At 52.6% G+C, this 23,601-nt stretch overlaps 1 protein-coding gene across 3 annotated transcripts in view; it reads right to left on the bottom strand.

Annotated features, from left to right (window-relative positions):
• Positions 1–22,832, bottom strand: part of Bmp1 (bone morphogenetic protein 1) — a 55,679-nt gene extending 32,847 nt beyond the window's left edge. For 2 of the 3 annotated variants that reach the window (XM_004669661.2, XM_045130723.1), the window contains exons 1-8: positions 22,661–22,832; positions 11,952–12,065; positions 9,749–9,898; positions 9,484–9,601; positions 9,001–9,179; positions 8,398–8,503; positions 6,523–6,647; positions 5,851–5,966 (exon numbers count right to left, since the gene is read on the bottom strand). In XM_004669661.2, coding sequence (XP_004669718.2) covers positions 5,851–5,966; positions 6,523–6,647; positions 8,398–8,503; positions 9,001–9,179; positions 9,484–9,601; positions 9,749–9,898; positions 11,952–12,065; positions 22,661–22,823 — 1,071 coding nt within the window. In that variant the 5' untranslated portion in view covers positions 22,824–22,832. The remainder of the gene's footprint in view (positions 1–5,850; positions 5,967–6,522; positions 6,648–8,397; positions 8,504–9,000; positions 9,180–9,483; positions 9,602–9,748; positions 9,899–11,951; positions 12,066–22,660) is intronic. The other variant, XM_045130722.1, reaches the window with a different exon arrangement.
• Positions 22,833–23,601: the final 769 nt, after the last annotated feature.

Genomic DNA, 23,601 nt, shown 5'->3' with positions numbered 1-23,601 from the left:
TGCTCATGCCATCGTTTTCCCCTGCCATCGTGGAGCTTCCCCTCGAGCCTGTAAGCCAAATAAACCTCTTTTTCCCAGAAGCTACTCTTGGTTGAGTGATTTCTACCAGCAATGCGAACCGGACTGCAACACCTCTGGATCTCCATTTTGATTAGGTCTAGGTGTGAGAGCTCTGTTTTTCAGGTGTGAGAGCAGTTCATCTAGAATGTTTTTAAAAATAGTTTACTTATTTATTTGACAGAAAAAGAGAGAGAGAGAGAATGGGAGCACCAGGGCCTCCAGCCACTGCAAATGAACTCCAGACTCGTGCGCCCCCTTGTGCACTTGGCTAACGTGGGTTCTGGGGAATCGAACCTGGGTCCTTTGGCTTTGCAGGCAAACGCCTTAACCGCTAAGCCATCCCTCCAGCCCCATCTGTAATTTTCTTCCAAATCACTTATTTATTTATTTGCAAGCTGAGAGAGAGAGAGAGAACGGCATGCCAGGGACTCCAGCCCTTGCAAACAAATTCCAGATGTGTGTGCTACTTTATGCATCTTGGCTTTACGTGGGTTCTGGGGGGCTGAACTCAGGTTGTTAGCATTTGCAGGCACGTACCTTAACCACTAAGCCATCTCTCCAGCTCCATGTGGGATATTTATACTAAGCTTATGCCTTGCCCTGGAGCTCTGGGCAGGTTTCCTAAAAAGGATGGAGGTCTACTGAAAATTATGGGGGACCTGCAACAAACAGAGGTTCCGAGGCCAGGGCCATGTAGGTGTCTATGAGAGAACCAGAACCAGCCCATGCTGCCGGGAACCAGAACCTAAACCTGAACCTGAACCAGCCCACGCCGCCAGGAAGAACCCTGGGGGAAACCGACCCTAGGCCATGCTGATGGTGTCACGGTCCTAACAGGGAGGAAACAGTGCCCTACCCGAGTGCTCCTCAGGGCCAGGCCTGTCCCATGTATCTGCACGTCCCTGCTGCCTGCCCAGTGCTGAGCACACAGGCGTCGGCTCACAGGTTTGCTAAAGAGCACCCTAGTAATTGCTGGAAGGAAATAGAGCCTTACAACGCCACAGTACCACAGTCACAGGTGAGCACCTCAAAACCTGGCTTCTGCGATCTTGGCCAGGTTCAATTTTCTAAGTCCATCTCCTCACAAGCAAAACTGATGCAATGTAAACACCCAGCTTGTGATGTTGTCAGGCTAATTAAAAGCCGTAACGTGGGGCTGGAGAAATGGCTCAGCGGTTAAGTGTACTTCCAGCATAAGCATGAGGGCCTCATGTTGCCCAAGGTCAAGTCTCCACATCCCATGTAAAACAGCTAGGCGTGCCCTCACGTGTGTGGAGCCCCGGTCCCGCAGCAGAGCAGAAACCTGAGATCGGCAGAGCTCTGTAGGCTCGGGAATTAGCGAAAGTAGATTCTAGCTCAAAGCAAGACCACTCTGGCCTCAGCAGGCAAGCAGCCCTGCTGCAGGTGAGCGTATGGGACCCTTAAGGGCACCTACACATGCATACACCAAACAGACCCACACCACACATTCTCACACACACACACACGTTAAAAAAAAAAAAAGACAATGTGGAAGCTAGAAGCTACTGTGATTGTTTGGCTAAATGGATACACTGGCCATCAAATTGCCTTCTAAACATTCATATGTTTATGTCCATATATTAGTGTTACTCTCACTTTTGCTTACAGAAGCTTCTCTTGCTGGGCATGGTGGCACACGCCTTTAATCCCAGCACTCAGGAGGCCAAGGTAGGAGGACCTCTGTGAGTTCAAGGTCAGCTTGAGACTACATAGCAATTCCAGGTCAGCTTGGGCTAGAGCAAGACCCTACCTTGATGAAAAACATAAACAAACACATAAATACATCCTTAAATAAGTAACTAAGTAAAAGATTCCCTTGGAGAGACTCAAAGTTCATCAAAGTGCTGAGAATAAATGACCACTGACCCCTCAATGTTAAAAGAGACATCTCTAGCACACCCTCCAAGATTCAGCGAACACAGGGAAAGAGGAGGTGGAAAGAATGTAAGAGCCAGAGGATGGGGAGGAGTGCTGTGGAAGGATGTTTTCTGGACACAAAGTGACCAGATGACCATTGCAGTCATGGCCTCACAGCGGCTGTTGTTACCTGCACAATACTGGGCCCATCAACCTGTCATCTTAGATGATGGAGGAGGGGGAAAGTGACATCAAAATTGAAGAGGGATGGGTGAGAAAGAAGGAGTTCAGTGGGAGAAGGATGATGTAGGAAAGGCAAAAGAAAGTACCGGGAGGGGATTTAGATCAAAATACCTTATATGTATGTCTCTCTGTGTGTGTGTGTATACACATATATAGAATATTAAGTAAAAAAGTTAAATTCCATAATATGGGGACTTGGAATTTGGCTCAGTGATTGTGGCGGTTTGATTCAGGTGTCTCCCATAAACTTAGGTGTTCTGAATGCTAGGTTCCCAGCTGATAGAAATTTGGGAATTAACGCCTCCTGGAGGCAGTGTGTTGTAGGGGCGGGCTTATGGGTGTTATAGCCAGCTTCCCCTTGCCAGTGTTTAGCACACTCTCCTGTTCCTGTTGTCCACTTTATGTAGGCCACGGGGTGATGTCCACCCTCTGCTCATACCATCATTTTCCCCTGCCATCATGGAGCTTCCCCTCGAGTCTCTAAGCCAAAATAAACCTCTTTTACCCACAAGCTGTTCTTGGTTGGGTGATTTCTGCCAGCAATGCGAGCCTGACTGCAACTGTGGTTAAAGGCTCTTGCTTGCAAAGCCTACCAGCCTGGGTTCAATTCCCCATCTACCCTCATAAAACTGGCTGCAGAAAGTGGCAAAAATTATCTTGTGTTCATTTGCATCAGCAAGAGACCCTAGCATGCCCATACACACATGCATGCACATGTACACACACACACACACACACACACACACACATGCATGCATGCAAATAAATAATACTTTTAAAAGATATAATAAGGGCTGGGGATATAAAGCACTTTCCTAGCTAGTCATGGGTTTGGTCCCTAGCCAAGGGGAGGGGAGAAATCACACAGAAATCACTGAGCACATGCCTGACCTAGCCTAAGCTTAGAAACTGTTAGCTATTATTATTATTTTATTATTGTTGTTGTTGTTGTTTTGAGATAGGTTTTCACTTTAGCCCAGGCTGACCTGGAATTCACTATGTAGTCTCAGGCTGGCCTTGAATCACAGCGACCCTCCTACTTCTGCCTCCCAAGTGCTGGGATTAAAGGCATGCGCCACCACGCCCGGCTATTATTATGATGATGATGTATATATTTTTGTAAGTGGATGTGACTTCCAAAGGCTGGCGTAGTGGAGACCCTTGGGAAGGAATGAATGCAGCCAGGACTCAGCCAATTCGAAATACCAAGACAGATTGCAATTTTAAGTGAGATTTGGAATGAGAACAAGGAAGGGATGGGTTCACTTTTGAGGGAAAATGGTAGAACGCCAAACAAGGAGACATAGCAGAATTACCAAATTCTCAAACAAGGAGACATAGCAGAATTACCAAATTCTCAATAAACATCTGTCACATGAGAGCATGACTTTTCGAATTGCAAAAATAAAAGCATGCATTGTCTGGAAAGGAGAGGGAGCGACTCAGCCCTTCAGAAGGGAGTAGTGAGCACCTCTCTTAAGTTGGCTTTTGTCCCTAGGCTCACAGATGACATCAGAGGACAGTCAAATAACTTTCAGATGTGATCAGCCCGTGTAACCTCCAGAGCTCAGAGCAAAATCTTTCCCAATCTTCAAGGGTGTGAGTGTGCACACGCATATGCGTGCATTGAGAGGGGGTTAGGAGTGGATTCTGGGAATTGCAAACCACGGAGCGCAACGTCAATCCCTAATTAAAAAGACACTCTGAGGCTGGGGAGATGGCTTAGCAGTTAAGGCACTTGCCTGCAAAGCCAGTATCCACGTAATGCCGGATGCACAAAGTGGCAAATGCATCTGGGTTCCTTTCCAGTGGCCAGAAGCCCTGGCGTGCCCATTCTGTCTGTCTGTCTCGCTTCTCTCTATCTCTTTCTGCTTGCAAATAAATAAATTTAAATTAAAGACACTCTGTGGCCGGTAGGAAGGAAGCACTGGCTTAGTGGAAGTCAGTCCGGGTGCGCTGGAAACAAGACCCGTGGGGCTCACTTCGATTCTTTCCTAAAAGGTGGTTTCTCAACTGGAGGGACAGTGGGTGTGACCTGGTAAGGCGTCCCAGCTTAGGTACTCAGCACGCACGCCCTGATCACTTCCCAAGCTAAAGGAGGATGACAGAGCCAAGGCTTCTGACGAGTGCACAGGTGGCGGCCTGTGGCTGGAGGTGGATCGTAGCTGGTGAAAACCTGAACTTAATGGGTCAACGGCAGTTTGGAGGGAGATCTTGGAGCCACTTTGTTCTGTGTCCTACTCAACATTCTGATCAAGGATCGGGACAGAGACCTAGAAGACAGGCTTATCCAGTGAGCCATGGCAGCGGGGAGAGGCTGGCGCTTGCTGACGGTGGAGCTCTCTGATTCAAACCCCTCTTTCCACAAATACCGGAGGACACCACCAGCAACACTGAGCCCTGTGCTGGTACATCAAGTACCACATGCCGGTTAAGAAAGTCTGCAAAAAGCCTGATGGGCTGGGTTTGATTGCCCAGTACGCATGTAAAGCTACATGCTCAAAGTGGTGCGTGTATCTGCAATTCATTTACAGTGGCTGGAGGCCCTGGAGAACCTATACTCATTATGTCTCTGTCTCTGACTCTCTCAAATATATATATATTAAAAAAAAAAAAAAAGAAAGTCTTCAAGCTCATTCCTGGGACCAACAAAAACTATGAAGGACACAGAAGGCCCAGGTTTGGCTGAGAGATCCACACTTCACGTGACGAACCCATGAGTGCATCTAAGAAGGCAAAACAGTGACCTCCCTAGGTCGGGGAGCAGAGAGGTGAGTCACAGTGAACTGATTTTAAGGGAAGGACTAGGAGATCTAAGGGACGGATGGCAGCCTTACGAACAGGCTGGAGGCAAAATGGGATGGTCAGAGAAGCAGTGCGCTCTAGTCCCCTCAGGGATTCAAAGAAGGCTAATCAAGCACACAGAGGAAGGACACACTGAGAAGGCCTGGGGCACTTCTGGCTCCTGGGGTGCATCCTGCTCATCTGCAGGGTCCACGCATGGCTAGGAGGAAGAAGGGTAGGAAGGAGAAATGTGCCCAGACCCCCAACTGTCCTTGTGGAGGCACCTGTCTTGTTCCTGAACTGTTCCCAGGACGAGCACTTGTCATAACAGTGAAGGCCCCTTGGGGATCTCCTGACTCAGTCTCTGCTGGTACAGACGAGAAAGCCACCAAGGGTTGGGGCTGAGCACTTCACTCAAGGTCAACCTAAGTCATCAGAGACAAGACTAAACTGGAGCTCAGCCCTGAGAAAGGTGCAAATCGCACTTCCCTCCTGGTTAGCTGTATGACCAGAGAGAGAGTTATTCCTGCGTAAAATGCAGACATAGGGTGGCCACAAAAATGAAAAGTGGAGCTGTGTGACGAGCACTTAAAAGAAAAAAAAACACCCAAGAAGAACTACACAGTCACAATGGAACTACATGGTAACCAGACATAGCGACACGAGCCCCAAGTTAGGACTGACGTGCAGTCTGGGGTGGGGATTTGCGGGAAGCAAGGCTAGGAATTGACTGGAGCCCTCCTCTCTAGACCGCGGACTCAGTGCATTTATGACGAACAACCAGGTAGGTCACCTTTGTGTACAGGAAGACCCTGAGCTGGGGCTCCTGGAAGGAGTCACGCTCTCCCGTTCCTGGGGGCGCGGCACATGACCGAGTGCACTCACCTTCTCCCCAGGAGTGACCGAGATGCGCCATACACAATGCATGTGGGCAGAGTAGCCATTGGGGTACTCAGGGGAGGAGAAATTGCCCGCGCTGTCTTGGAGGGTCTCTCCACAGGCTGTCAAGGCAAGGAAATGACTGAGCACCTGGCTGATGGTAACAGATTCCCTGGCCTCTGGCTTGCCCACCCTTGAGCCCTGGCACCCTTAGAGAAGAGAGATGTGGCTGAAGAGAGGGGCTATCCCCGTCCCTGTCCCTTTAAGAGGTGCCCCTCCTCCTCACACACGAGCTCACACCATCCTACCTCCCTGGACCAGTGCTGCCAGGGTAACCAGATGTCCTGTTGTCAAGACAACGTGGGTTTCAGAGTTCAGGTCAAGCTCCTTTGATGGGCCTCACCTCCTCCTCACTGCACTGGGGTAGCTCTGCTCTCCCTCTTCCTGTTTCTACCACCTGCTCGTTCTCCCAGGTCCTCCACAGGTGGGTTCTTCAGCTCCCTATTACCTGAGCCTAGCCCCAGTTTGGTCCTCAGCTGGTCCTTCTCCAATGCCCTCCCTGGCCTACCACCCTTCTCTAAGACAGCTGTGACCTTCTTGGTAGCCACATGCCCTAGCCTCTGTCTCCCCCTGACCCTGCCCTCCACCCCTCCTGGCCAGCGCCTTCCCTGTTCCAACCTGGGCATTTGTAGAGTTTACGGGCCTGGGCAATGTCCCCCTTGCTGAGTCGAGTCCTTTGGCCGATGGACGGTTTCACCCCATTCACCTCATACTTGGGGACAATGGTGTCCAGGAAGATGCCCCTGAGGAGGACATGAGACTGAGGGAATGATTTTACTGGGAGGTGGATGAGGAGGGCGGGCTGAGCATCTATATCCACAGGGCATGACCCTGCCAGGGCCCAGACATTCCTCGGCGGGGTCAGGGACGGGTGGAGACGTCTCACCCTGTCATTAAGCTGCCCACTGACCAGCAGCCACCCTGCTCCGTGGCAGCCATACCGCAGGAGCTGGGAGCCCCTGGAATGCTTCGAGAAGTCAGAGACCCAGGCCCATGATGCCCTGAGAGCCTTCTCCTGCCTCCTGGTGCCTCAGCTTAGACTGGCTCCAACTCTTAGTCCTTGGGAGAGCTCTGGTTGGGGGAGGGGATGGCCATCCTCATCTGTCAACTCAGCCCCACCCAGCTCCCACGTCCAGGCCTCAAATGCTGATTCAGCCCCAATTAACTTCTCCCAGGACTTCCTGGGGCCAACTGGTCACCCCTAGCACAATGTGTCTGACAACACCTGGAGCAAGGCCAAAGGGCAAAGGCAGCTTCCGTCATGGCCAGCCAGCTCCCAGAGCCCAGTGTGTTGTCTCCCTGATCCTCCCTATCTCAGAGGACAGGGGAGGTGTCAGCTCTCCCCTCCCCAGGGCCCCTGACTCACAGCCAGCTGGGCAGAGCCCGGCAGGGGGTAGGGGATGTGGTGGGAAATGGAAAGAGGGTCTGTGGGGGTGGAAGGCAGGATGAGCTCACCATTCTTTGGTCTCTAGTCTCAGGTCTGGAGGAGGAAGAGCAGGTTTAGTGGAGCTTGGGGAGGTGGAGGAAACCCCCACACACACAGACAGGGACAGGGATGCAGGAAGGCCAGTCCAGGAAGGAGCTTGAGGACTGACCAGTGGAGAGCTTTTTACACCCTAGCAGCAGCAGCTGGAGAGGGAGAGTTTCCAGCATGGCAGACTCAGTGTAAGGTATCTTGTGAGCTGGCAACGGCCAACCCAGGGTGAGAGCTGCGGCTTTTGGGCAAGTCACCAGGCAGACAAAGCCGGGCCTACTGGTAAGAAGCCTGTACTCCCTGCTGCATGGGTGGCTGAGGCACAGGGATCGCAGGTCCTGACTGGGCAACTTAGCAAAAGTGAAAGAAGAAAGAACAGGTTGGAGAAGCTGGGCGTGGTGGTGTATGCCTTTAATCCCAGCACTTGGGAGGCAGAGGTAGGAGGATCGTCGTGAGTTCGAGGCCACCCTGAGACTCCATAGCGAATTTCAGGTCAGCCTGGGCTAGAGTGAGACCCTACCTTGAAAAACCAAAAGAGAGAGAGAGAGAAAGAGAGAGAGAGAGAGAGAGAGAGAGAAATAGAGAGAGTTGGAGATGTAGGTCAGGGTAGAGTGCTTGCTTACCATGCAACAAGGCCCTGAGTTCAATCCCTGGTATTGCCAACCAAACAACAAACAAACAGAAAAAAAAAAAAAAAAGATAACTAGGGTGCTTCCCTCTAGTGACAATAAAAGAGAAGCTCAGGTCCTTTGGATTGGCAGTTGGAGAACCCCACGTGCTGGTTTTTAGCCTCCCAGGCCCTGGATTCTTGCTGCTTACAGCAGCAGACACAGAACCTGGGCCTGCCACAGCAGCTACAGACCCTCAGCCTGGGGGCTGCAGGCATCCAGAGGCATACCCTGGCCCTAGAGGCCTGCCCAGATAGGGCAGGCCAGGGCAAAAAGGGAGGTAGAGAGGGGATGGCATACGGAAGGAAGCGCAGGCCTGGCTGCCCCGATGAGGCTCAGCTCCGCTCTCACCTAGAGAATGTGTTCCGGGCATAATGCATAATGCTGTCGAAGTCGTAAGTCTCTCCCAGCGACTCCACCTCCTGAACCTCCATCTTCAGGAAGTTATACTCCTGTCCTGTGAAGACCAGGAAAAAGAGTGCAGGGACAGTTGGGAGCCCTGTGTCCTCCCTGTAACTATGAGGGGTTGGGTACCTGAGGGGAATAGCCAAGAAAAGCAAAGGTTGTTTCTAGAAAGGTCCTTCCCAGCAGGGATAGGTGAATGAATGGAGGACTTGCTGGAAGGAAGGCCAGGGGCCAATGAGAGCTGGAAATGAGACTAGAGAGAAGCAGAGAAGTGAAGGAGGAGATCCCTCACAGGAAAGAGCTGGCAAGGGCAGGGGACGAGGGCAGGAAGACAGGAAGGCTTGTGGAGACATCCAGGGACAGGCCAGGGGCAACCAACCCTCTCACCAGGCCAGTTGGGATTCTGGCTGCACAGCATGACCCCTGTGTCCAGGACTTGGGTCAGACCCCCCCCCCCCAGTAGTTCCACAAGTTGGCTGGGATGGGGAGTGGCCCGGCCAGGGCGTGGGGATGTTGGGGTGGGGGGGGCAGCAAGCCGGTGCTCCGTACCTGGCTGGATGTTCTCCCGCACAATGGAGACATGGCGATCCCGATCGGGCCGGGTGTGCTCGTGCCAGAAGCCGATGACGTGGCCCAGCTCGTGAACCACGATGCCGAACTTATCACAGTTCTTGCCGATGGAGATGGCCTGGGGCCCCCCACCGCGTCGGCCCACGTAGGAGCAGCACCTGGAGGGCGGGGCCAGCTCAGGGGGGCGGTCCCGAGCTGGGGGAGTGCATCCACTCAGGGGCCGGGCCAGGCTGCCGGGGGAGGCGGGCAGGGGAGTGGCGGGGTGGGGAGGGCCCTGAGTGCCCGGTGCACAGGCTGTGCGTCAGGGTCAGAGCCCTATCGATGCTAGACCCCTATAGCAGGAGCACAGGATGCGGGACAGCCCACGAACGGTGCCCAGAAGAGGGCAGTAGCAGTGCCTGGGGTATATACCCTGGCCGGGGAATCACTGCCCAGGGTACGGTGCCCGGGGTCCCTGCTCACCCGCAGGGTCGGTAGGTGAATACAATATAGCTGTCCTCGTCGGTGCGCTCCAAGAAAGTGACACAGGTATGCTTCTCCCAGTGCCTCATGGCCTGCCGGAAGACTGCCCTCTGGCTGCCTACGGGGAGGGAAGAAGCCAGCCAGGCTGTCACCGTGTCCCGGGAGAGCCACCTCTCATGGCAGCTAAAGCATTACAGCCACCTTACAGCGCAGCACCCAGCCAGCTGCGAGGCAGCGAAGCCAGGGCTGTCCGCAGCACACTCACCAGTGAAGTTTCCTCCAATGACAAAGGGGATGACGCCATCCGGCCACACGCGCTCGGGTCTGGATGTGGCTGCTCGCCGGCTCCGGCTGCGAGGCCTTCCTCTCCATCTCCTCCGGGGGTCCCTCTGGCCGCTGGGGGCTGAGGAGTTTCCTGGAGTTGAAAGAGGAAGGAGGAACTAGCCACAAGTGAATGAATGGAAAGAGAAGGAAACAGTATAGGGAAGAGCTGCTATTTGTGAATGCTGGCTTCGCGAAGTTGCCTACTTGCTAAAATTTATTTGCAGCCCCCAAATCAATAATACTGTCTGGCTTTCATGGTCATTTGTAAACATGCACAGGACAGTGAATAAGTTGAGTGGCCCAATGTGTGTACGTTCCCGGCTGAGGTTACACAAGTGACATTCCACTCTACCTGCCTTTTTTATTTCTCACACTGTAAATAAACAGAGAGAGAGAAGAGAAACTTGACGTGTGTGTCCGCCTTTACACAAGTACTGAGAAATCAAACCTGGGTCACTAGGCTTTGCAGATGCCTTAACCACTGAGCCATCTCTCCAGCCCAAGAATCCTTTTTGAGTGCCACTTTTGTGTATTTTGTTTATTTTGCTGTTTAAAATGGTTCCCAAGCATAGTGCTGACGTGTAGTTCCCAGTAGCAAGAAGGCAGGGATGGGGTCCAGGTCTGAAGGGGTCGGTCTGAAATCCCAGCTATTGGCGGAGCTGATGTAGGATGGGTGTGAGCTTAGGCCTGACTCCAACGATACAGCAAGTTCAAGGCCAGCTTGGACAACTTCAAGGGATGATGTCTCAAAACAAAAAACTAAAGGAGCGCTGGGGATGTGGCTCAGTGGTACAATGATCACCTGGCACGCACGGGGCTGGCTGGCTCTAGGTTCGATCCTAGTGTGTGTGTGGGAGGGGTGGGTGGACAGAGAGAGGGGGGTGGGGTGAGAAAGGAAGGAACCTGGGTTGTATCTTACCAAGACATGCATGCGTTCAATAATTTTAAGTTAGTAGTACTCCTGGCCATGAGTTCAACATTAATGCACTCATTAAGATTTCTTTAAGTGAAACATGCATAAAACATCAGTTCACAAAAATGTGACCAAGGGCTGGCAAGAGCTTGCACTGTTCCTAAGAAAAATGAGTCAGTATTTGCTAATTCACTGTCCACGGTGCCTATGTAAAATAACTATAACCTTGTATAATAACTATGAACTCCTGTTCTAAACTGTCCATAACTACCATGAGTACAAGAATGGGCTAGAATTGCAAAGGAGAAAAATGATGTATGTATTTATTTCCTAGGAACCGTGGGGACCTGAGGAATCTGTGATTTGCAAAGTGTTCCCTCTCGTCTACGAAACAAAGCTTTGTTCTCTGAAAATTTCATGAGACACAACGTGGGGGCAAATGTCACTGTCTACTTCTGACCCACGAGGATACTAAGGCCAAGTTTTGTCCAAAGACACCTGGTGGGTTGGCTGCATGCTTCTCATGAGATTCCCTTACATGCCTACTAGTTCCACTAAGGTCATGCAAGCCTCACTCGTCACCAGGCAACCAGGTCACCCTCCCATGCCAGCTGCCCTCTGGGGTAGTTGGCCTTGATTCCCCAGGTATCCCACACCTAGATTCTCCCTCCACAAGATAACTGCTCGGTACGCTGGCGTGTGCCCAGAACTGGATCTCTGTCCTGACACATACCCCAGAACATGGTTTGGAACAGTCAAGTCAGATAATACTTTTGAAAGTACTTTAGAAACTTTAAGCCAGAAGAGAGTTTGCTTTTAGCTCTTGGGGATATCTATATTCAACTCCTCTGGGGAAGGGACAAAGATATCCCAAGGGGGGCTGGGGAAATGGCTTGGCAGTTAAGGCGTGTGCCTGCGAAGCCTAAGGACCTCGGTTCGGTTCCCCAGGACCCACGTAACACAGATGCACAGGGGGTGCATGCATGTGGAGTTCGTTTGCAGTGGCTGGAGGCCCTGGTGCACCCATTCTCTCTCTCTCTCTCTCAAATAAATAAATAAATATTTTTAAAAAGATATCCCAAGGTAAGATAAGCCTATGTGTTAGGTTCAAGTTCATGGCCTGTGTCCTGGGAGAGCCTGGCTGGAAATGGGTTGGGGGGGGGGAGGTCCTTGCTTCCCAAATCTGAAACTCATTTCTTGGACACAGAGGGCCACCCTGTCCCCAGTGTACCTGCAGCTTTGATGGACAACCTTTTGGCTGTTTGTTGTCTGAGAACTGTAGCCTGCTGCACCTGAAAGGCCCTCAGGTCCTCCTCATCCAGGGCGATGTCCCCAAGAAAGGCAGCTAGAGGAAAAAAAAAAGTCCAGGGGCTGGATTAACGCTCTTACCCAGGGCTGGGTGCAGTGTGCTTACAGCCCTGACACCGTGGGTACGCAGCTCCAGCACCTGTAGCCATTCTGATCCCCAAATGCCACTCACCAAACAGAAGGGTAATGGTGGGCTGGCTTCTAGAATCTCCTAGGAGATCATGCTTGCTTTTGAGTTCAAATCCCAGCACAAGCAGCGTGCGACAGCACATGGCCGAGGCAGAGGGACTGTTTGAGGCCAGAGGTCGGAGGCTAGCCTGGGTAACGTAGCAAGACCTGCCTTGCCTCCTTAAAGAAATAAAGCCAGTGTTGGGGAGATTGCTCAGTGGTTCAAGTACTTGCTTGCAAAGCCTGTGTTCGATTCCCCAGTACACATATAAAGACAGATGCACAAAGTGCCACATGTATCTAGAGTTCATAGGCAAGAGGCCCTGGTGTGCCCATTCTCTCTGCTTACAAATAAATTAAACTTTAAAAAAAAAAAAAGTTTTGTTTTTAAAAGTAGCTTTATTTAAGCCAGGTGCGGTGGTGCATGCCTTTAATCCCAGCACTCAATAGGCAGAGGTAGGAGGAGTGCCGCGAGTTCGAGGCCACCCTGAGACTACACAGTGAATTCTACGTCAGCCTGAGCTAGAGTGAGACCTTACTTTAAAAAAAAATAAAAAATAAATAAATAAATAAATAAAGCTGGGGTAATAGCACATATCTATAATTCCAGCACATAGGAGGCTGAGGCAAAAGGCATGAGAATTGGGCTGGAGAAATGGCTTAGCAGTTAAGGCACCTGCCTGTGAAGTCTAAGGACTCATGTTCAACTCTCCAGGTCCTACGTAAGCCAGACCTACAGTGATGCAAACGCACAAGGTTGCACATGTGCCACAAAAGGGCACACGTGTCTGGAGTTTGACTGCAGTGGCTGGATGCACTGGCACACCAATGTTCTCTCTCTCGCACTTGCGCATTAAAAAAGGCCAGTCTGTTGGGCTTGTCTCAAAAAAAAAAAAAAAAAAAAAAAGGCATGAGAATTCAAGACCAACCCGGGCTACAAAGGGAGTTCCAGGCCAGCTCCAGCTATATAGTTGAGACCCAATCTCAAAAGAAAAAACAATTAGTCAATTAATTAATCAATAGGGTGGGAATACAGTTTAGTGCAGAAGGCACAAGGCCTCAAGTTCAACCCTGGCACCACAAAAGATAAAATCCCAGCAAAGCAGATGCTCAGCCCTGATCAAACCGTGAGCTCTACAAAGATACTGTTCAGTCACCTAGTCCATCATTCCCCCCCCCCCCAGGTAGGGTCTCACTCAAGCCCAGGCTGACCTGAATTCACTATTCACTCAAGATGGCCTCAAACTCGTGGCGATCCCCCTACCTCTGCCTCCTGAGTGCTGGGATTAAAGCTTTGCACCACCACGCCTAGTGAACCCATCATTTTCCAGCAAATGTTTAGTTAGCACCTACTGTTGGCCAGGCTGCACAGAGATTATCAAGGCAGGAGGCAAACCTGTACAGCTCATCTTCCCAGTACACAGCACACAAAGACTGGACAGGGCTGGAGAGACAGCTTAGCGGTTAAGCGCTTGCCTGTGAAACCTCAGGACCCCTGTTCGAGGCTCAATTCCCCAGGACCCACATAAACCAGATGCACAAGGTGGCGCATGCATCTGGAGTTTGTTTGCAGTGGCTGGTGGCGCCCTGGCACGCCCATTCTCTCTCGCTCTCTCTCTCTTTCTCTCTCTCTCTCTGTCTCTCTCAAATAAATAAATAAAAATAAACAAAAAAATTAATTACAAAAAAAAAAGACTGGATAGGGACAAGTGCTCTGAAGAAAGAAAACGGGAGAAATGCCTATGCTGTGATCTAAGAGTCCCTGTGTTAATAAGGGCTTGGTCCTGGGGAAGATGGGGTGCCATTGGGAGGTACTATGGACCATTAGGAAGTTGGGTCATTGAGTGTGTGCCCTTGAAGGAACACTGCAGGATCTGGCCCCTTCCTCTTCCTCCCTTTGCCTCCTGGCTGACCAAGTGAGAGTCTCTCTGCTGTGTTCTCTCCGCGACGTATTGCTTCATAAGAGGCCCGAACCCTGTCCCCCACTCTTTTAGACTGGAAACTCTGGAACTGGGAGCCAAAATAAACCTCTTCTCTTTTGAAGTCAGCCACCTCAGATATTTTGTTATAGTAACGGAAACACGGTCTATTTGTGTGCCCATAAGCTTGGCAATGTGCTGGGCGTGTGGTGTCACAGAGCAGATGCCATTTCAACCAGAGCAAGGGGAGGAGACAAGTACAATAAACTGTTTAATGTTTATCTGCTCCGATAAGACTTGGGGCAGGTAGGTAGGCAGGCTTGGGAAGCCAAAACACTTACTGGGGAGGTTCTCAGCTAAAAGGTATTAGCAAGTCCTCAAGTGATTTCTGTTCTGGGTTCCTGGGGCCCCTCGCTGGAGAGCGAGGAGAGCCTCCCCAGTAGGACATTTCCATTTCTGGAGCTGGGGGAAGATGCTTGTGGAGAGGCGGGCAGAGCAGCTGATCTCTCTGAAAAGTCTAAAGTAAGTAGAGCCATCGTGCTGGCTCCTTTGCAAGGAACTCAGATGTGAGCAGCTTAGTGCTGGGCTGGGCTGGGCTGGCCTGGGGAAGGCGGGAGGCTGAGCTGGAGGTGGAACCAGACCAGCTTTCTCTGTGGCGGCGCCCACAGTGACATCTGCTTCTCATCCCAGCAGACTTGGCATTACACAGATTGTTTTAACCTTGAGGCCTTACACACAGGTTTCTCCTCCCCAGCTGGCCCAACTGGGTGGACACATACACACTTAGTTCATCACACACCATGTCAGACACACTTGGTTAGTGTCCCTACGGGCAGATGGGAACATCTAAACCCATGCCAACAGAGCACAGCCATTGAGTTCAGACATTGCATCCCAGCACATGCAAGCAGTGCCCAGTCCTGAGCTTTCCTGAAGAAAACACTTGATGCTGGAATGAATGAATGAAATATGCCAGTGTTCTTCCAGCCTGATCAAAGATTCAGGCTCACCAAGACACAGATCAAAAAAAAAAAAAAAAAAGTGAAAGCTGGGTGCGGTGGCACACACCTTTAATCCCAACACTTGGGAGGCAGAGGTAGGAGGATTGCCATGAGTTCGAGGTCAGTCTGAGACTACAGAGTGAATTCCAGGTCAGCCTGAGCTACAGTGAGACCCTACCTCAGGAAAAAAAACAAAAAAATGCAGAAGCCAGGTGTGGTGGCGCATGCCTTTAATCCCAGCACTTGGGAGGCAGAGGTAGGACTACTGTGAGTTCGAGGCCACCCTGAGACTACAGAGTGAATTCTAGGTCAGCCTGGGCTACACGGAGACCCTATCTCGAAAATCAAACCAACAAAAAAGGGGGGGGGAATGACTTCAGCGATCATCAAGCCAAATCTTTTATTTTAAAGCTGAGGAAACCGAAGCCCCGTAGGAAGCTGATTTTACTGAGCCACGCAGCTAGCTGGCTGAAGGATCGGTTTAGAACACAGGCTCACAGTCTCGGTCCAGTGGCCACTGTACTCACGCTCATTCCCTCCCTGGAGACCATACTGTAAATACGTACACAAAAATAGGTACTCACTCAGACACGCACTTCCACACAAAAATATACACGGTCACAGAAAGTCCTAAGACACGTACAGGCACGAGCTCCAACTCACAAATCGGCAGCAAGCTTGAACTCATGAAGCCAGTCATAGACGCCTTATGTAAACGTAGTGCTTCCCAGTTGACAAAGCGCCTGCACGCTAATGAAGCTGCTTAACCCTGGCCTCCCGCAGCACGCCCAGCAAACCACCTGCCGCCTCCAGGGGTGCTCCATCACAAGCACATGGAGGGAGAGCCCCCATCCCTGGCTTCAGAGATTGGAACCTTGGGGCTGGAGAGACGGCTTAGCAGTTACCCAGGTTCGATTCCCCAGGACCCATGTAAGCCAGATGCACAAGGTGGCACATGTGTCTGGAGTTCATTTACAGTGGCTGAAGGCCCTGGCACGCCCATCCTTCCCGCCCGCCCGCCCCCCCACCAGTAAATAAAATTAACAACAACAAAAAAGAGACATCAGAACCTTGGCAATCAAGAGGGAAATGACATGCTCAAGGTCAACAGCCAGTAACCGGTCAAGAGCTCCTTTGGCTCGTGAGAAAGTTTCATTCAGGACAACACCCTCAGTTGACCCAAGCTCAGTGACTAATGCAACATCAGTGTCTCTAATGACATTCAAGAAAGGCAGGAAGGGGCTGGAGAGATGGTTTAGCGGTTAAGGCATTTGCCTGCAAAGCCAAAAGATCCTGGTTCAACTCTCCAGCACCCATGTAAGCCAGATGCACAAGGGGGCGTATACATCTGGAGTTTGTCTGCAGTGGCTGGTGGTCCTGGTGTGCCCATTCTCTCTCTTTCTCCCACCTAAATAAATAAAACATATTAAAGAAGAAGAAGAAAGAAAGGCAATATGCCAATGTCACATGAGTGCAATGCATGTGCCGCGTGGACACCCTTACTCAATTGGACACCTGGCACCTTTGCATACACACTGTACCTCCAGACTTCTGTACCCACAGGCATCATCATGCACAGCAGTCCCTCACTCTCACCACAATCCTCCTGAATGGAGGTTGAGGAAATGGCTCAGTTGCTATAAAGGTGCTTGCTTGTAAAAACCTGTGGGCCTAGGGTTCATTCAATTCCCCAGCCACCCACAGAAAGCTGGGTACAAAAGTGGCACAAACATCTGGTGTTAGTTTGCAGTGGCAAGAGACCTTGATGCATACACACACAAACAAATGAATAAATGTTTTTTAGAATATAAAAAAGAGGCAAATAGAAGGTGTGGGGGGCGGGCTAATCAAAATCTAAGAGGATATAGATAAATCATAAGAAAACCTACTTTTTTGGACAATGGAACACTCAGGAGGTGTAGATTGTTGCTAGAAAATTTTCAGTGCCAGGGATGGGATAAGTTCCAGTGAGTTTTGGCTAGAGATGTCCCTGATGCCCCCAGAACATCACAGGCCATTGCTGAGGCCCTTGGTTTCCCACCAGGAATAGATGGTAAGACCCTACTGCTGAAGACTACACATACTTGGGCTGCAAGGTCACTGAGAAATCATGCTGAGCTGAGTTGATAACCTCCTTCATGTAGACCAGCTGACAGAAAGCTGGAAGAAGCCATTGTGCATGCAGTTCAATGGGAGAGAGAGAAATCACCAGTGAAGATACTCAACAGTGGACACTGCAAGTCTTATATTTTGCCAGCCAGGCCAAATGAACCAACGGGTGCAATAGTGGCATGTCTGTCATGGTGGAAACCAACTGCCCCCTCTAATTGGACTGGAGGCCCGCTCCATGGGAGGAAATATATCCCTGATACTGAAAACTTAAAACAGGGATAATCATGAGTCCTAGGGGTGTAACGTCTGCTGCTGACTGGCTAAATGTATATACTATGCTTATCAAACTTCCCAGTAAGCCCTTCTCTTAATGTTCATACACATATATTAATACTATTCTCACTTTTGGTAGAGACTCTTCTCTTTTCAGATGGCAGTGACCTTGGGATGAGTCAGAAGACATCATGGTGCTGGGAAGAAGTGACAGGCGTGCTCAGCATATCTCTATCACACCTTCCAAGGCTCAGGGGTCTATTGTGGAAAAGGTGGTGGAAAGAATGTAAGAGCCAAAGGAAGGGTAGGACTCCTTACAACATGCTCCCCCCAGACACAAAATGGCCTGGATATCCATGACCTCACAGTGCCTGACACTACCTACACAAGACCATCATAAGAGGAGGAAAAGATGATGACATCAAAATAAAAGAGAGACTGACTGAGAGGGGGAGGAGATATGATGGAGAATGGAGTATCAAAGGGGAGAAGGGGGGAGGGAGGGCATTACCATGGGATATTGTTTACAATCATGGAAGTTGTTAATAAAAAAAAAAAGAGGCAAATAGTAGAATACACCTCCTAATATATGTGAAGAAAGCATCTATCCCTGAGCCTGGAGAACCAGGGTGGTGGAAGAACTCGGTGAGCAGCCTCTTCAGTGTCATTTCCATACCAATTCCTGAAATTCCAAAGCTTTCCTGGCACTGGTTCTAGGGTTGAGAGAAAGCTACGGACCAAGTCCACAGAACTGCGCGGGCTCGCGGGACTAGGGCAGCGTGGTGGGTCCAGGGTAGGCAGAACAGAGCTGGCTGAGGAGCTCAGCCCGGAGCAGGCGCCCTGTGGCGGGGATGTCATGGTGGAAGAATGCGTGGGAACAGAGTGGGGGCTGGGCGGGGTGAGCAGTAGAGTCTATAGCCAGGAACTGGGCTGAGGGCATGTCCATTTGGGATCCCAACCTGGGAAAGCTAGAGAATCTAGATGCTACAGAATTCCTGACCCAAAGGAAGCACTGGGGGCTGGTTATCGAGGGAGAGGGGGGGTGGTCAGGGTCAGGCTCAGGGGAGTGATTTGTTTTCAACACAGGATCAAAAGTTTTTGTTTTGTTTTCTGGCTATAAACCAGCCAGAAGCACTTGTGCCTGCTCTGTAGCCAAGCCCTGGGCAGAAGGGGAAAGAGCTGGGAGACGCTTCTGTGTGTGTGGATCTGGGGAGCAATCTTTGTCCCCCAGGTCAACCTCTGGACTCCAAAGTCCCCTCCCCCAAGGCATGGCAAGGCCTCCCCTCCTGAGTGGAGCGGGGTTCTGTGATGAGCTCCCAGGCCGGGCATTCCTCAAATGAATGCAGGCTAGAGCCAGGGGTTGGGTACACTTGAAACCCCCAAATAAGCAAATGGACTTAATCACATGTGCACTTACACAGGTACACAGTTGTACTCATGGCTACTTGGAGGTGCAAACTATGGGGTGTTCACATAGGCGAACATATCCTGCCATGAAGCAAAGACACCCACAAATGTGCATATAGCACCCACCAACCACTTCCCTGTGCAAGGCCTGGTATGTCCTTCCATTCAGAACACCAGGGGTACCTGTATCTCCCAGGCTACACTCCTCAAAAGAAAATCGCAACCTGAGGCATGACTGGGATGGGGGAGAAAAGCTAGCTGAGCTCTCCCCTATGCCTCTTCCGGAGGCGGTCCACTCTCCCCCTTTTCCATTTCCTTCCCTCAATATTTTCTCCACAAATCCCTGGAGAAACGGAATTCTTAAGGGTCCCTTCTTCCTGAGTCCGTCCCCCTCCATTAGAGTCCAGGGAAATGCTGCTTTCCTTCACCCTGGGGGCACCTAAAAGAGAGCGTGACTCAGACCCGGAGCAGGGGCTTAGGTGGGTGGGGTGACTCACTCAGAGTGTCTGGTAGGGGAAATGTGGTCTGATGAGAGAAGAGATCATGTTCTACCTTGAAAGCCTCTCTCCCACGCCCTGGGACCCGAGGCCTGCGGGGTGACAGCGGTGACGGCCCCTGGTTAGTTATTGTCCGCCTCTTCTCCTGCAGACCTCTGAGCAGGAACTTCAGAGCTCAGGAGCTCACTCCATAGGCCTCACTGCTTAGATGGGATCAAGTATGATCCAATCCCAGCCTTGGGGTCGTTCCCAGAACCATGAGTATCCCTTGAAAGTCACCTCAGGTCAATCATGCTGGGTCTCTGAGAAAGCCCCTCCCCCTCCCACATGGTTTGGCAGCGCAACACACAAGAAACCAGGGCTGCTTCAAAATCTCCTTGGCAAGGCTAAGAAAGCAGGCTTGGAACCAACCCTGACCATACCATCAACCCAGCTTGGCTTGCTGATCAAAAGTCCGGAACCTTCCCTAGGACATCAAGGGTCTAAATTTTGCCCTTACTGTAATGGCCACCATAACACGGACAGTAGCTGGGTGTGGTGGCCCACACCTGTAATCTTAGCTTTTGGGAAGCTGAGGCAGGCAGAAGAATAGTGAGTTTGAGGCCAATCTAGGCGACTTACTGAGCTCATGTTAGTTAATTAATCTCAGAGAGTAACAACCGGAGGTGATTTCAAATGATGAAGCGAGGCTATCCTTGGGGCAACCTGAGAGATCACTTCTAAGCTGGGAGAATTGGAGGACGGGCACCTGTCAGGGTCACCCCCAGCATCTGGAAGGCAGTGCTGCAGGGGAGCCCGAAAGCACAGATCTGTGGCAAGAGGGGGACAGGAAGCTAAGCTCAACAGAGGTGTGTGTGTGCACGTGTGAGTGAGTGTGCACACACGCGTGCACCTGTGACTACTGGTCTAATTTTCCTCCAGGGACGGGCCATGAGGCTTAAGCATCCGTCACACCCAAGAAGGCCTGATCTGACCTTGATGCTTGGCCTTGTCACGCTCTGGGCCCTCTCGGCCACCCTCAGGCCTGGCCCCGCTCTGCACCAGCCTCACTTCATCCTGGTGAAGAGCTTTCCTCAGGGCCCTCGTTTGAAGTTCCAACAGCCGGCCTCACCCTAGCCTGAAATCTGAGACTGGGGACGGAGCTCTCAGCCTCACGCTGTTCCCAAAGTCACTCCCATTTCCAACACTGCACAGCTTCCTACCCATTCTTCGAGGCTGAGCGCCCATTCCCCATATCCTTCACAAAGACTCCACTCTGCAAACGTGCCAGGCCCTGGCAACTGCTGCTTGCCTTTCCTGTCATCACGGACGCAGAGGGCTGACGGACCTCCCAGCCTCCTTGGCTTGTGCTGTCACGTTAGTGGGTTCTTGGGCCCTGGCTGGACTCTGGGCTCCTTAAGGACAGAGGCCTGTGAGGCACCTCCCTGTCCGTCACACATTAAGCCCAGGCCTGGTACTTATCAGGCCTGAGTAAACACAGATCGTTCAATAGATAAGTCACAATGGACAGGGTCAGGGAAATGTTACCTTTTCCTACAACTAGGGTCCAAACACTCTCAAAAAAAAAAAAAAAAAGAGCCAGAAGCACACAACGAAAGGGGGCCAGCATCCACCGTTTATTTAGTGTTCACCATGTGCTAAGCAGTCATGAGTGCTGTATACACATTCTTGGATTTAGCCCGCACCACCGGCAATCTGAAGGGAAGTATATTAGTGGTCTCACTTTCCACTTGAGAAACCTGAAGTTCAGAAATGATACTTGACTTTCCCAGGACAGGGGTGGCGGGGGGGGGGGTGGCAAATGGGTCCCTCAGAGCTCATGCCCTGTCCACTCTGCCTCCTGCCCACCCTACACACCTAGTGAGACAGACAGCTACAGGTCTGGTTTGTCCACAGTCCAGCAGGTATGGGGGAGGAAGGACTGAGGGGTTAGTCTTGTCCTGCCCCCACTAGAAGAATCTTGTCTATGATCCGTCCAACAAGGGGGGGAGGCTTAGCCAGGACAGTCCCTGTCAGGGCTCCCCCCCCACGCCCCCCATCCACCCCCGGGGATCAGGACTAGAACTGCCTGCTTCCAGGAACCACGACTCTGGTGCTTTAGAGGCTGGCTGAAATCAGAGGCAGGCAGGAAAAGTTGTGACAACTTGTCCCCTGTGTGTCCCAAGCAGCCAGTGGCCGGAGTGCCTGGTCATCCAGTCACTCTAGGGACAGGACCCTTCTAGTGTGAGCAAGAGTCAAGGGACTAGAGAGGGTCGTAATGGACAAAAGAACACATACACACACACACACTCAGGTCCCTGACCTTGGCTATCTAACTACCCTCTGGCATCTGTGGGGTGAGAGGGCTGATGCTGACTATCCCAGTCCCTTTTCGTGTTCCATCGGCCATCTGATTTGACCCTGGCACACGGAGCACAGGTAAGTCTCTCTCCTGGGCACGCGCCTCTGATTTTTGACAGCTGTCTCCTGAGTACCCGAGAGCTGCTGCTGGGGCCTGCTACTATTACTTGCGAGGACCACAGGATGCCCAAGAAGCAGCGTCCCGGGCGGGGGGGGGGGGTCTCTTGGAAAACTTTCTGCTTCCCACGGGGCTAAGGCGGTGGCGGGGAGAGCTAACCCTTGGAGCTACAGGCCTGCCCGCAGCAGCCCAGACAGATGTGCAGCCTCAGGGCAGACAGACAGGCTGGCAAACACCAGTGTTCCACCGAGCGAGCGGGAGGAATGGGGGAGAAGGGAAACACACACACACACACACACACACACACACACACTCGCAGTTTGGCCAGAAAACTTTCCTGCAGGAAGGGAAAAGCCCTCCTTGCCCGGGGCGGGATCCGCTCAGACCCAGGGAGATTTTTTTTTCCCTCCTCTAGCCATCCTCTCTGCAAAGGCGCAAAGACGACCAGGCAGCGGCAGCAGTTTCCACCAACAGCAGCAAAAAACTTCAGTCCTAAAAAGTCCCCCAAACTTCCCCCCCTCCCTCCCTCTCTCCCTCGGTCTTTTGTTCCCCACTGCATTGCCAACTAGGCAGCTCCCGGCTTCCCACACTGGACTGTCCTCCCCCAACCCCAAGCCCGAGCCCTGCCCGGACCCGCTCTGCGCCCGCTGGCCTTGCCAGCCCCGGGCGGTGCTGGTTGTGTGTGTGTGTGTGTGTGTGTGTGTGTGTGTGTGTGTGTGTGTGTGTTGGGGGAGCCCCGTGCGCCCCGGGAGGACTTGGGGAGGAGGGAGGGGAGGACGAGGAGGAGGGACACTTACCCGCCTTGCAGGGGTCTTTGTAGTTGAGGGGCTCGGGGGCGTCCTCCTCGCCCAGGTCGTAGGTGTAGTCGGCCAAGTCCAGCAGCCGGCCGGGGCGCGGGAGCAGCAGCAGCAGCAGCAGCAGGAGCAGCGGCGGCGGCGGCGGACGGGCCACGCCGGGCATGCTGGCGGGCTGGCGGGCGGGCGGTCGGGCGGGCGGCGGCGGCGGCGGCGGCGGTCGCGCCCGGACGCGACGGGGAAGCGGAGCCCTGGCGGCGAGGAGCCGGAGCAGGGGCAGGAGGAGGAGGAGGAGGAGGAGGAGGAGGAGGAGGAGGAGGAGGAGGAGGAGGAGGAGGAGGAGGAGGCGCTCCCGGCGCTCGCCGCCCGCTCCCCTCCGCGCTCGCTTTGCGTTTCCTGTCTCCCGCCCCCCCCCCCCCTCCGCTCGGCCCCGGATCGCCCTCCGCTGCGCTCCGCGCCGGTGTCGCCCGTCCTCGTCGCGATCGCTCCCTTTCTTCCTCGCCGCCCTCCTGCTCTTCTCTCCCCCCCACCAACACCCCAACACACACACACACCCTCCCCGACTCCTTTTTTAGGGAAATGAGCTCGCTGGAGGGGGCGGGTTTTCGCCCAGCTCAGCCCCCCTCGGGGCCCGGGACCGTGCTCGGCCGCTCCGGGAAGCGCGCCAGCCGGACGGAGAGGGCGAGAGCTGTGCAGCCCGCCCCGGGCAGCATCGACCGCCGCCGGGGGGTGGGGGACAAGGGGGGGGGAGGGGAGGTTTCGGGGGACCCGGGAGAGAGGGGGGCTGCCCGCCCCGGGGTGCCCGCCCGCGGTCGTTCCCGTGAAGGAGCCCCCTAGCGGCCGCTGCCCCCCGGCACCCGGGCGGGTGGGTGGGGAGGGGGGGATCCCTCCCGGCCGGGCGGGTGGGTGGGGAGGGGGGGATCCCTCCCGGCCGGGCGGGACAC

This window comes from Jaculus jaculus, chromosome 12 (genome assembly GCF_020740685.1).
Source record: "Jaculus jaculus isolate mJacJac1 chromosome 12, mJacJac1.mat.Y.cur, whole genome shotgun sequence".
NCBI lineage: Eukaryota > Metazoa > Chordata > Mammalia > Rodentia > Dipodidae > Jaculus > Jaculus jaculus.
The sequence above is the reverse complement of the archived record's forward strand: the minus strand, read 5'-3'. Positions and strand labels throughout refer to the sequence as shown.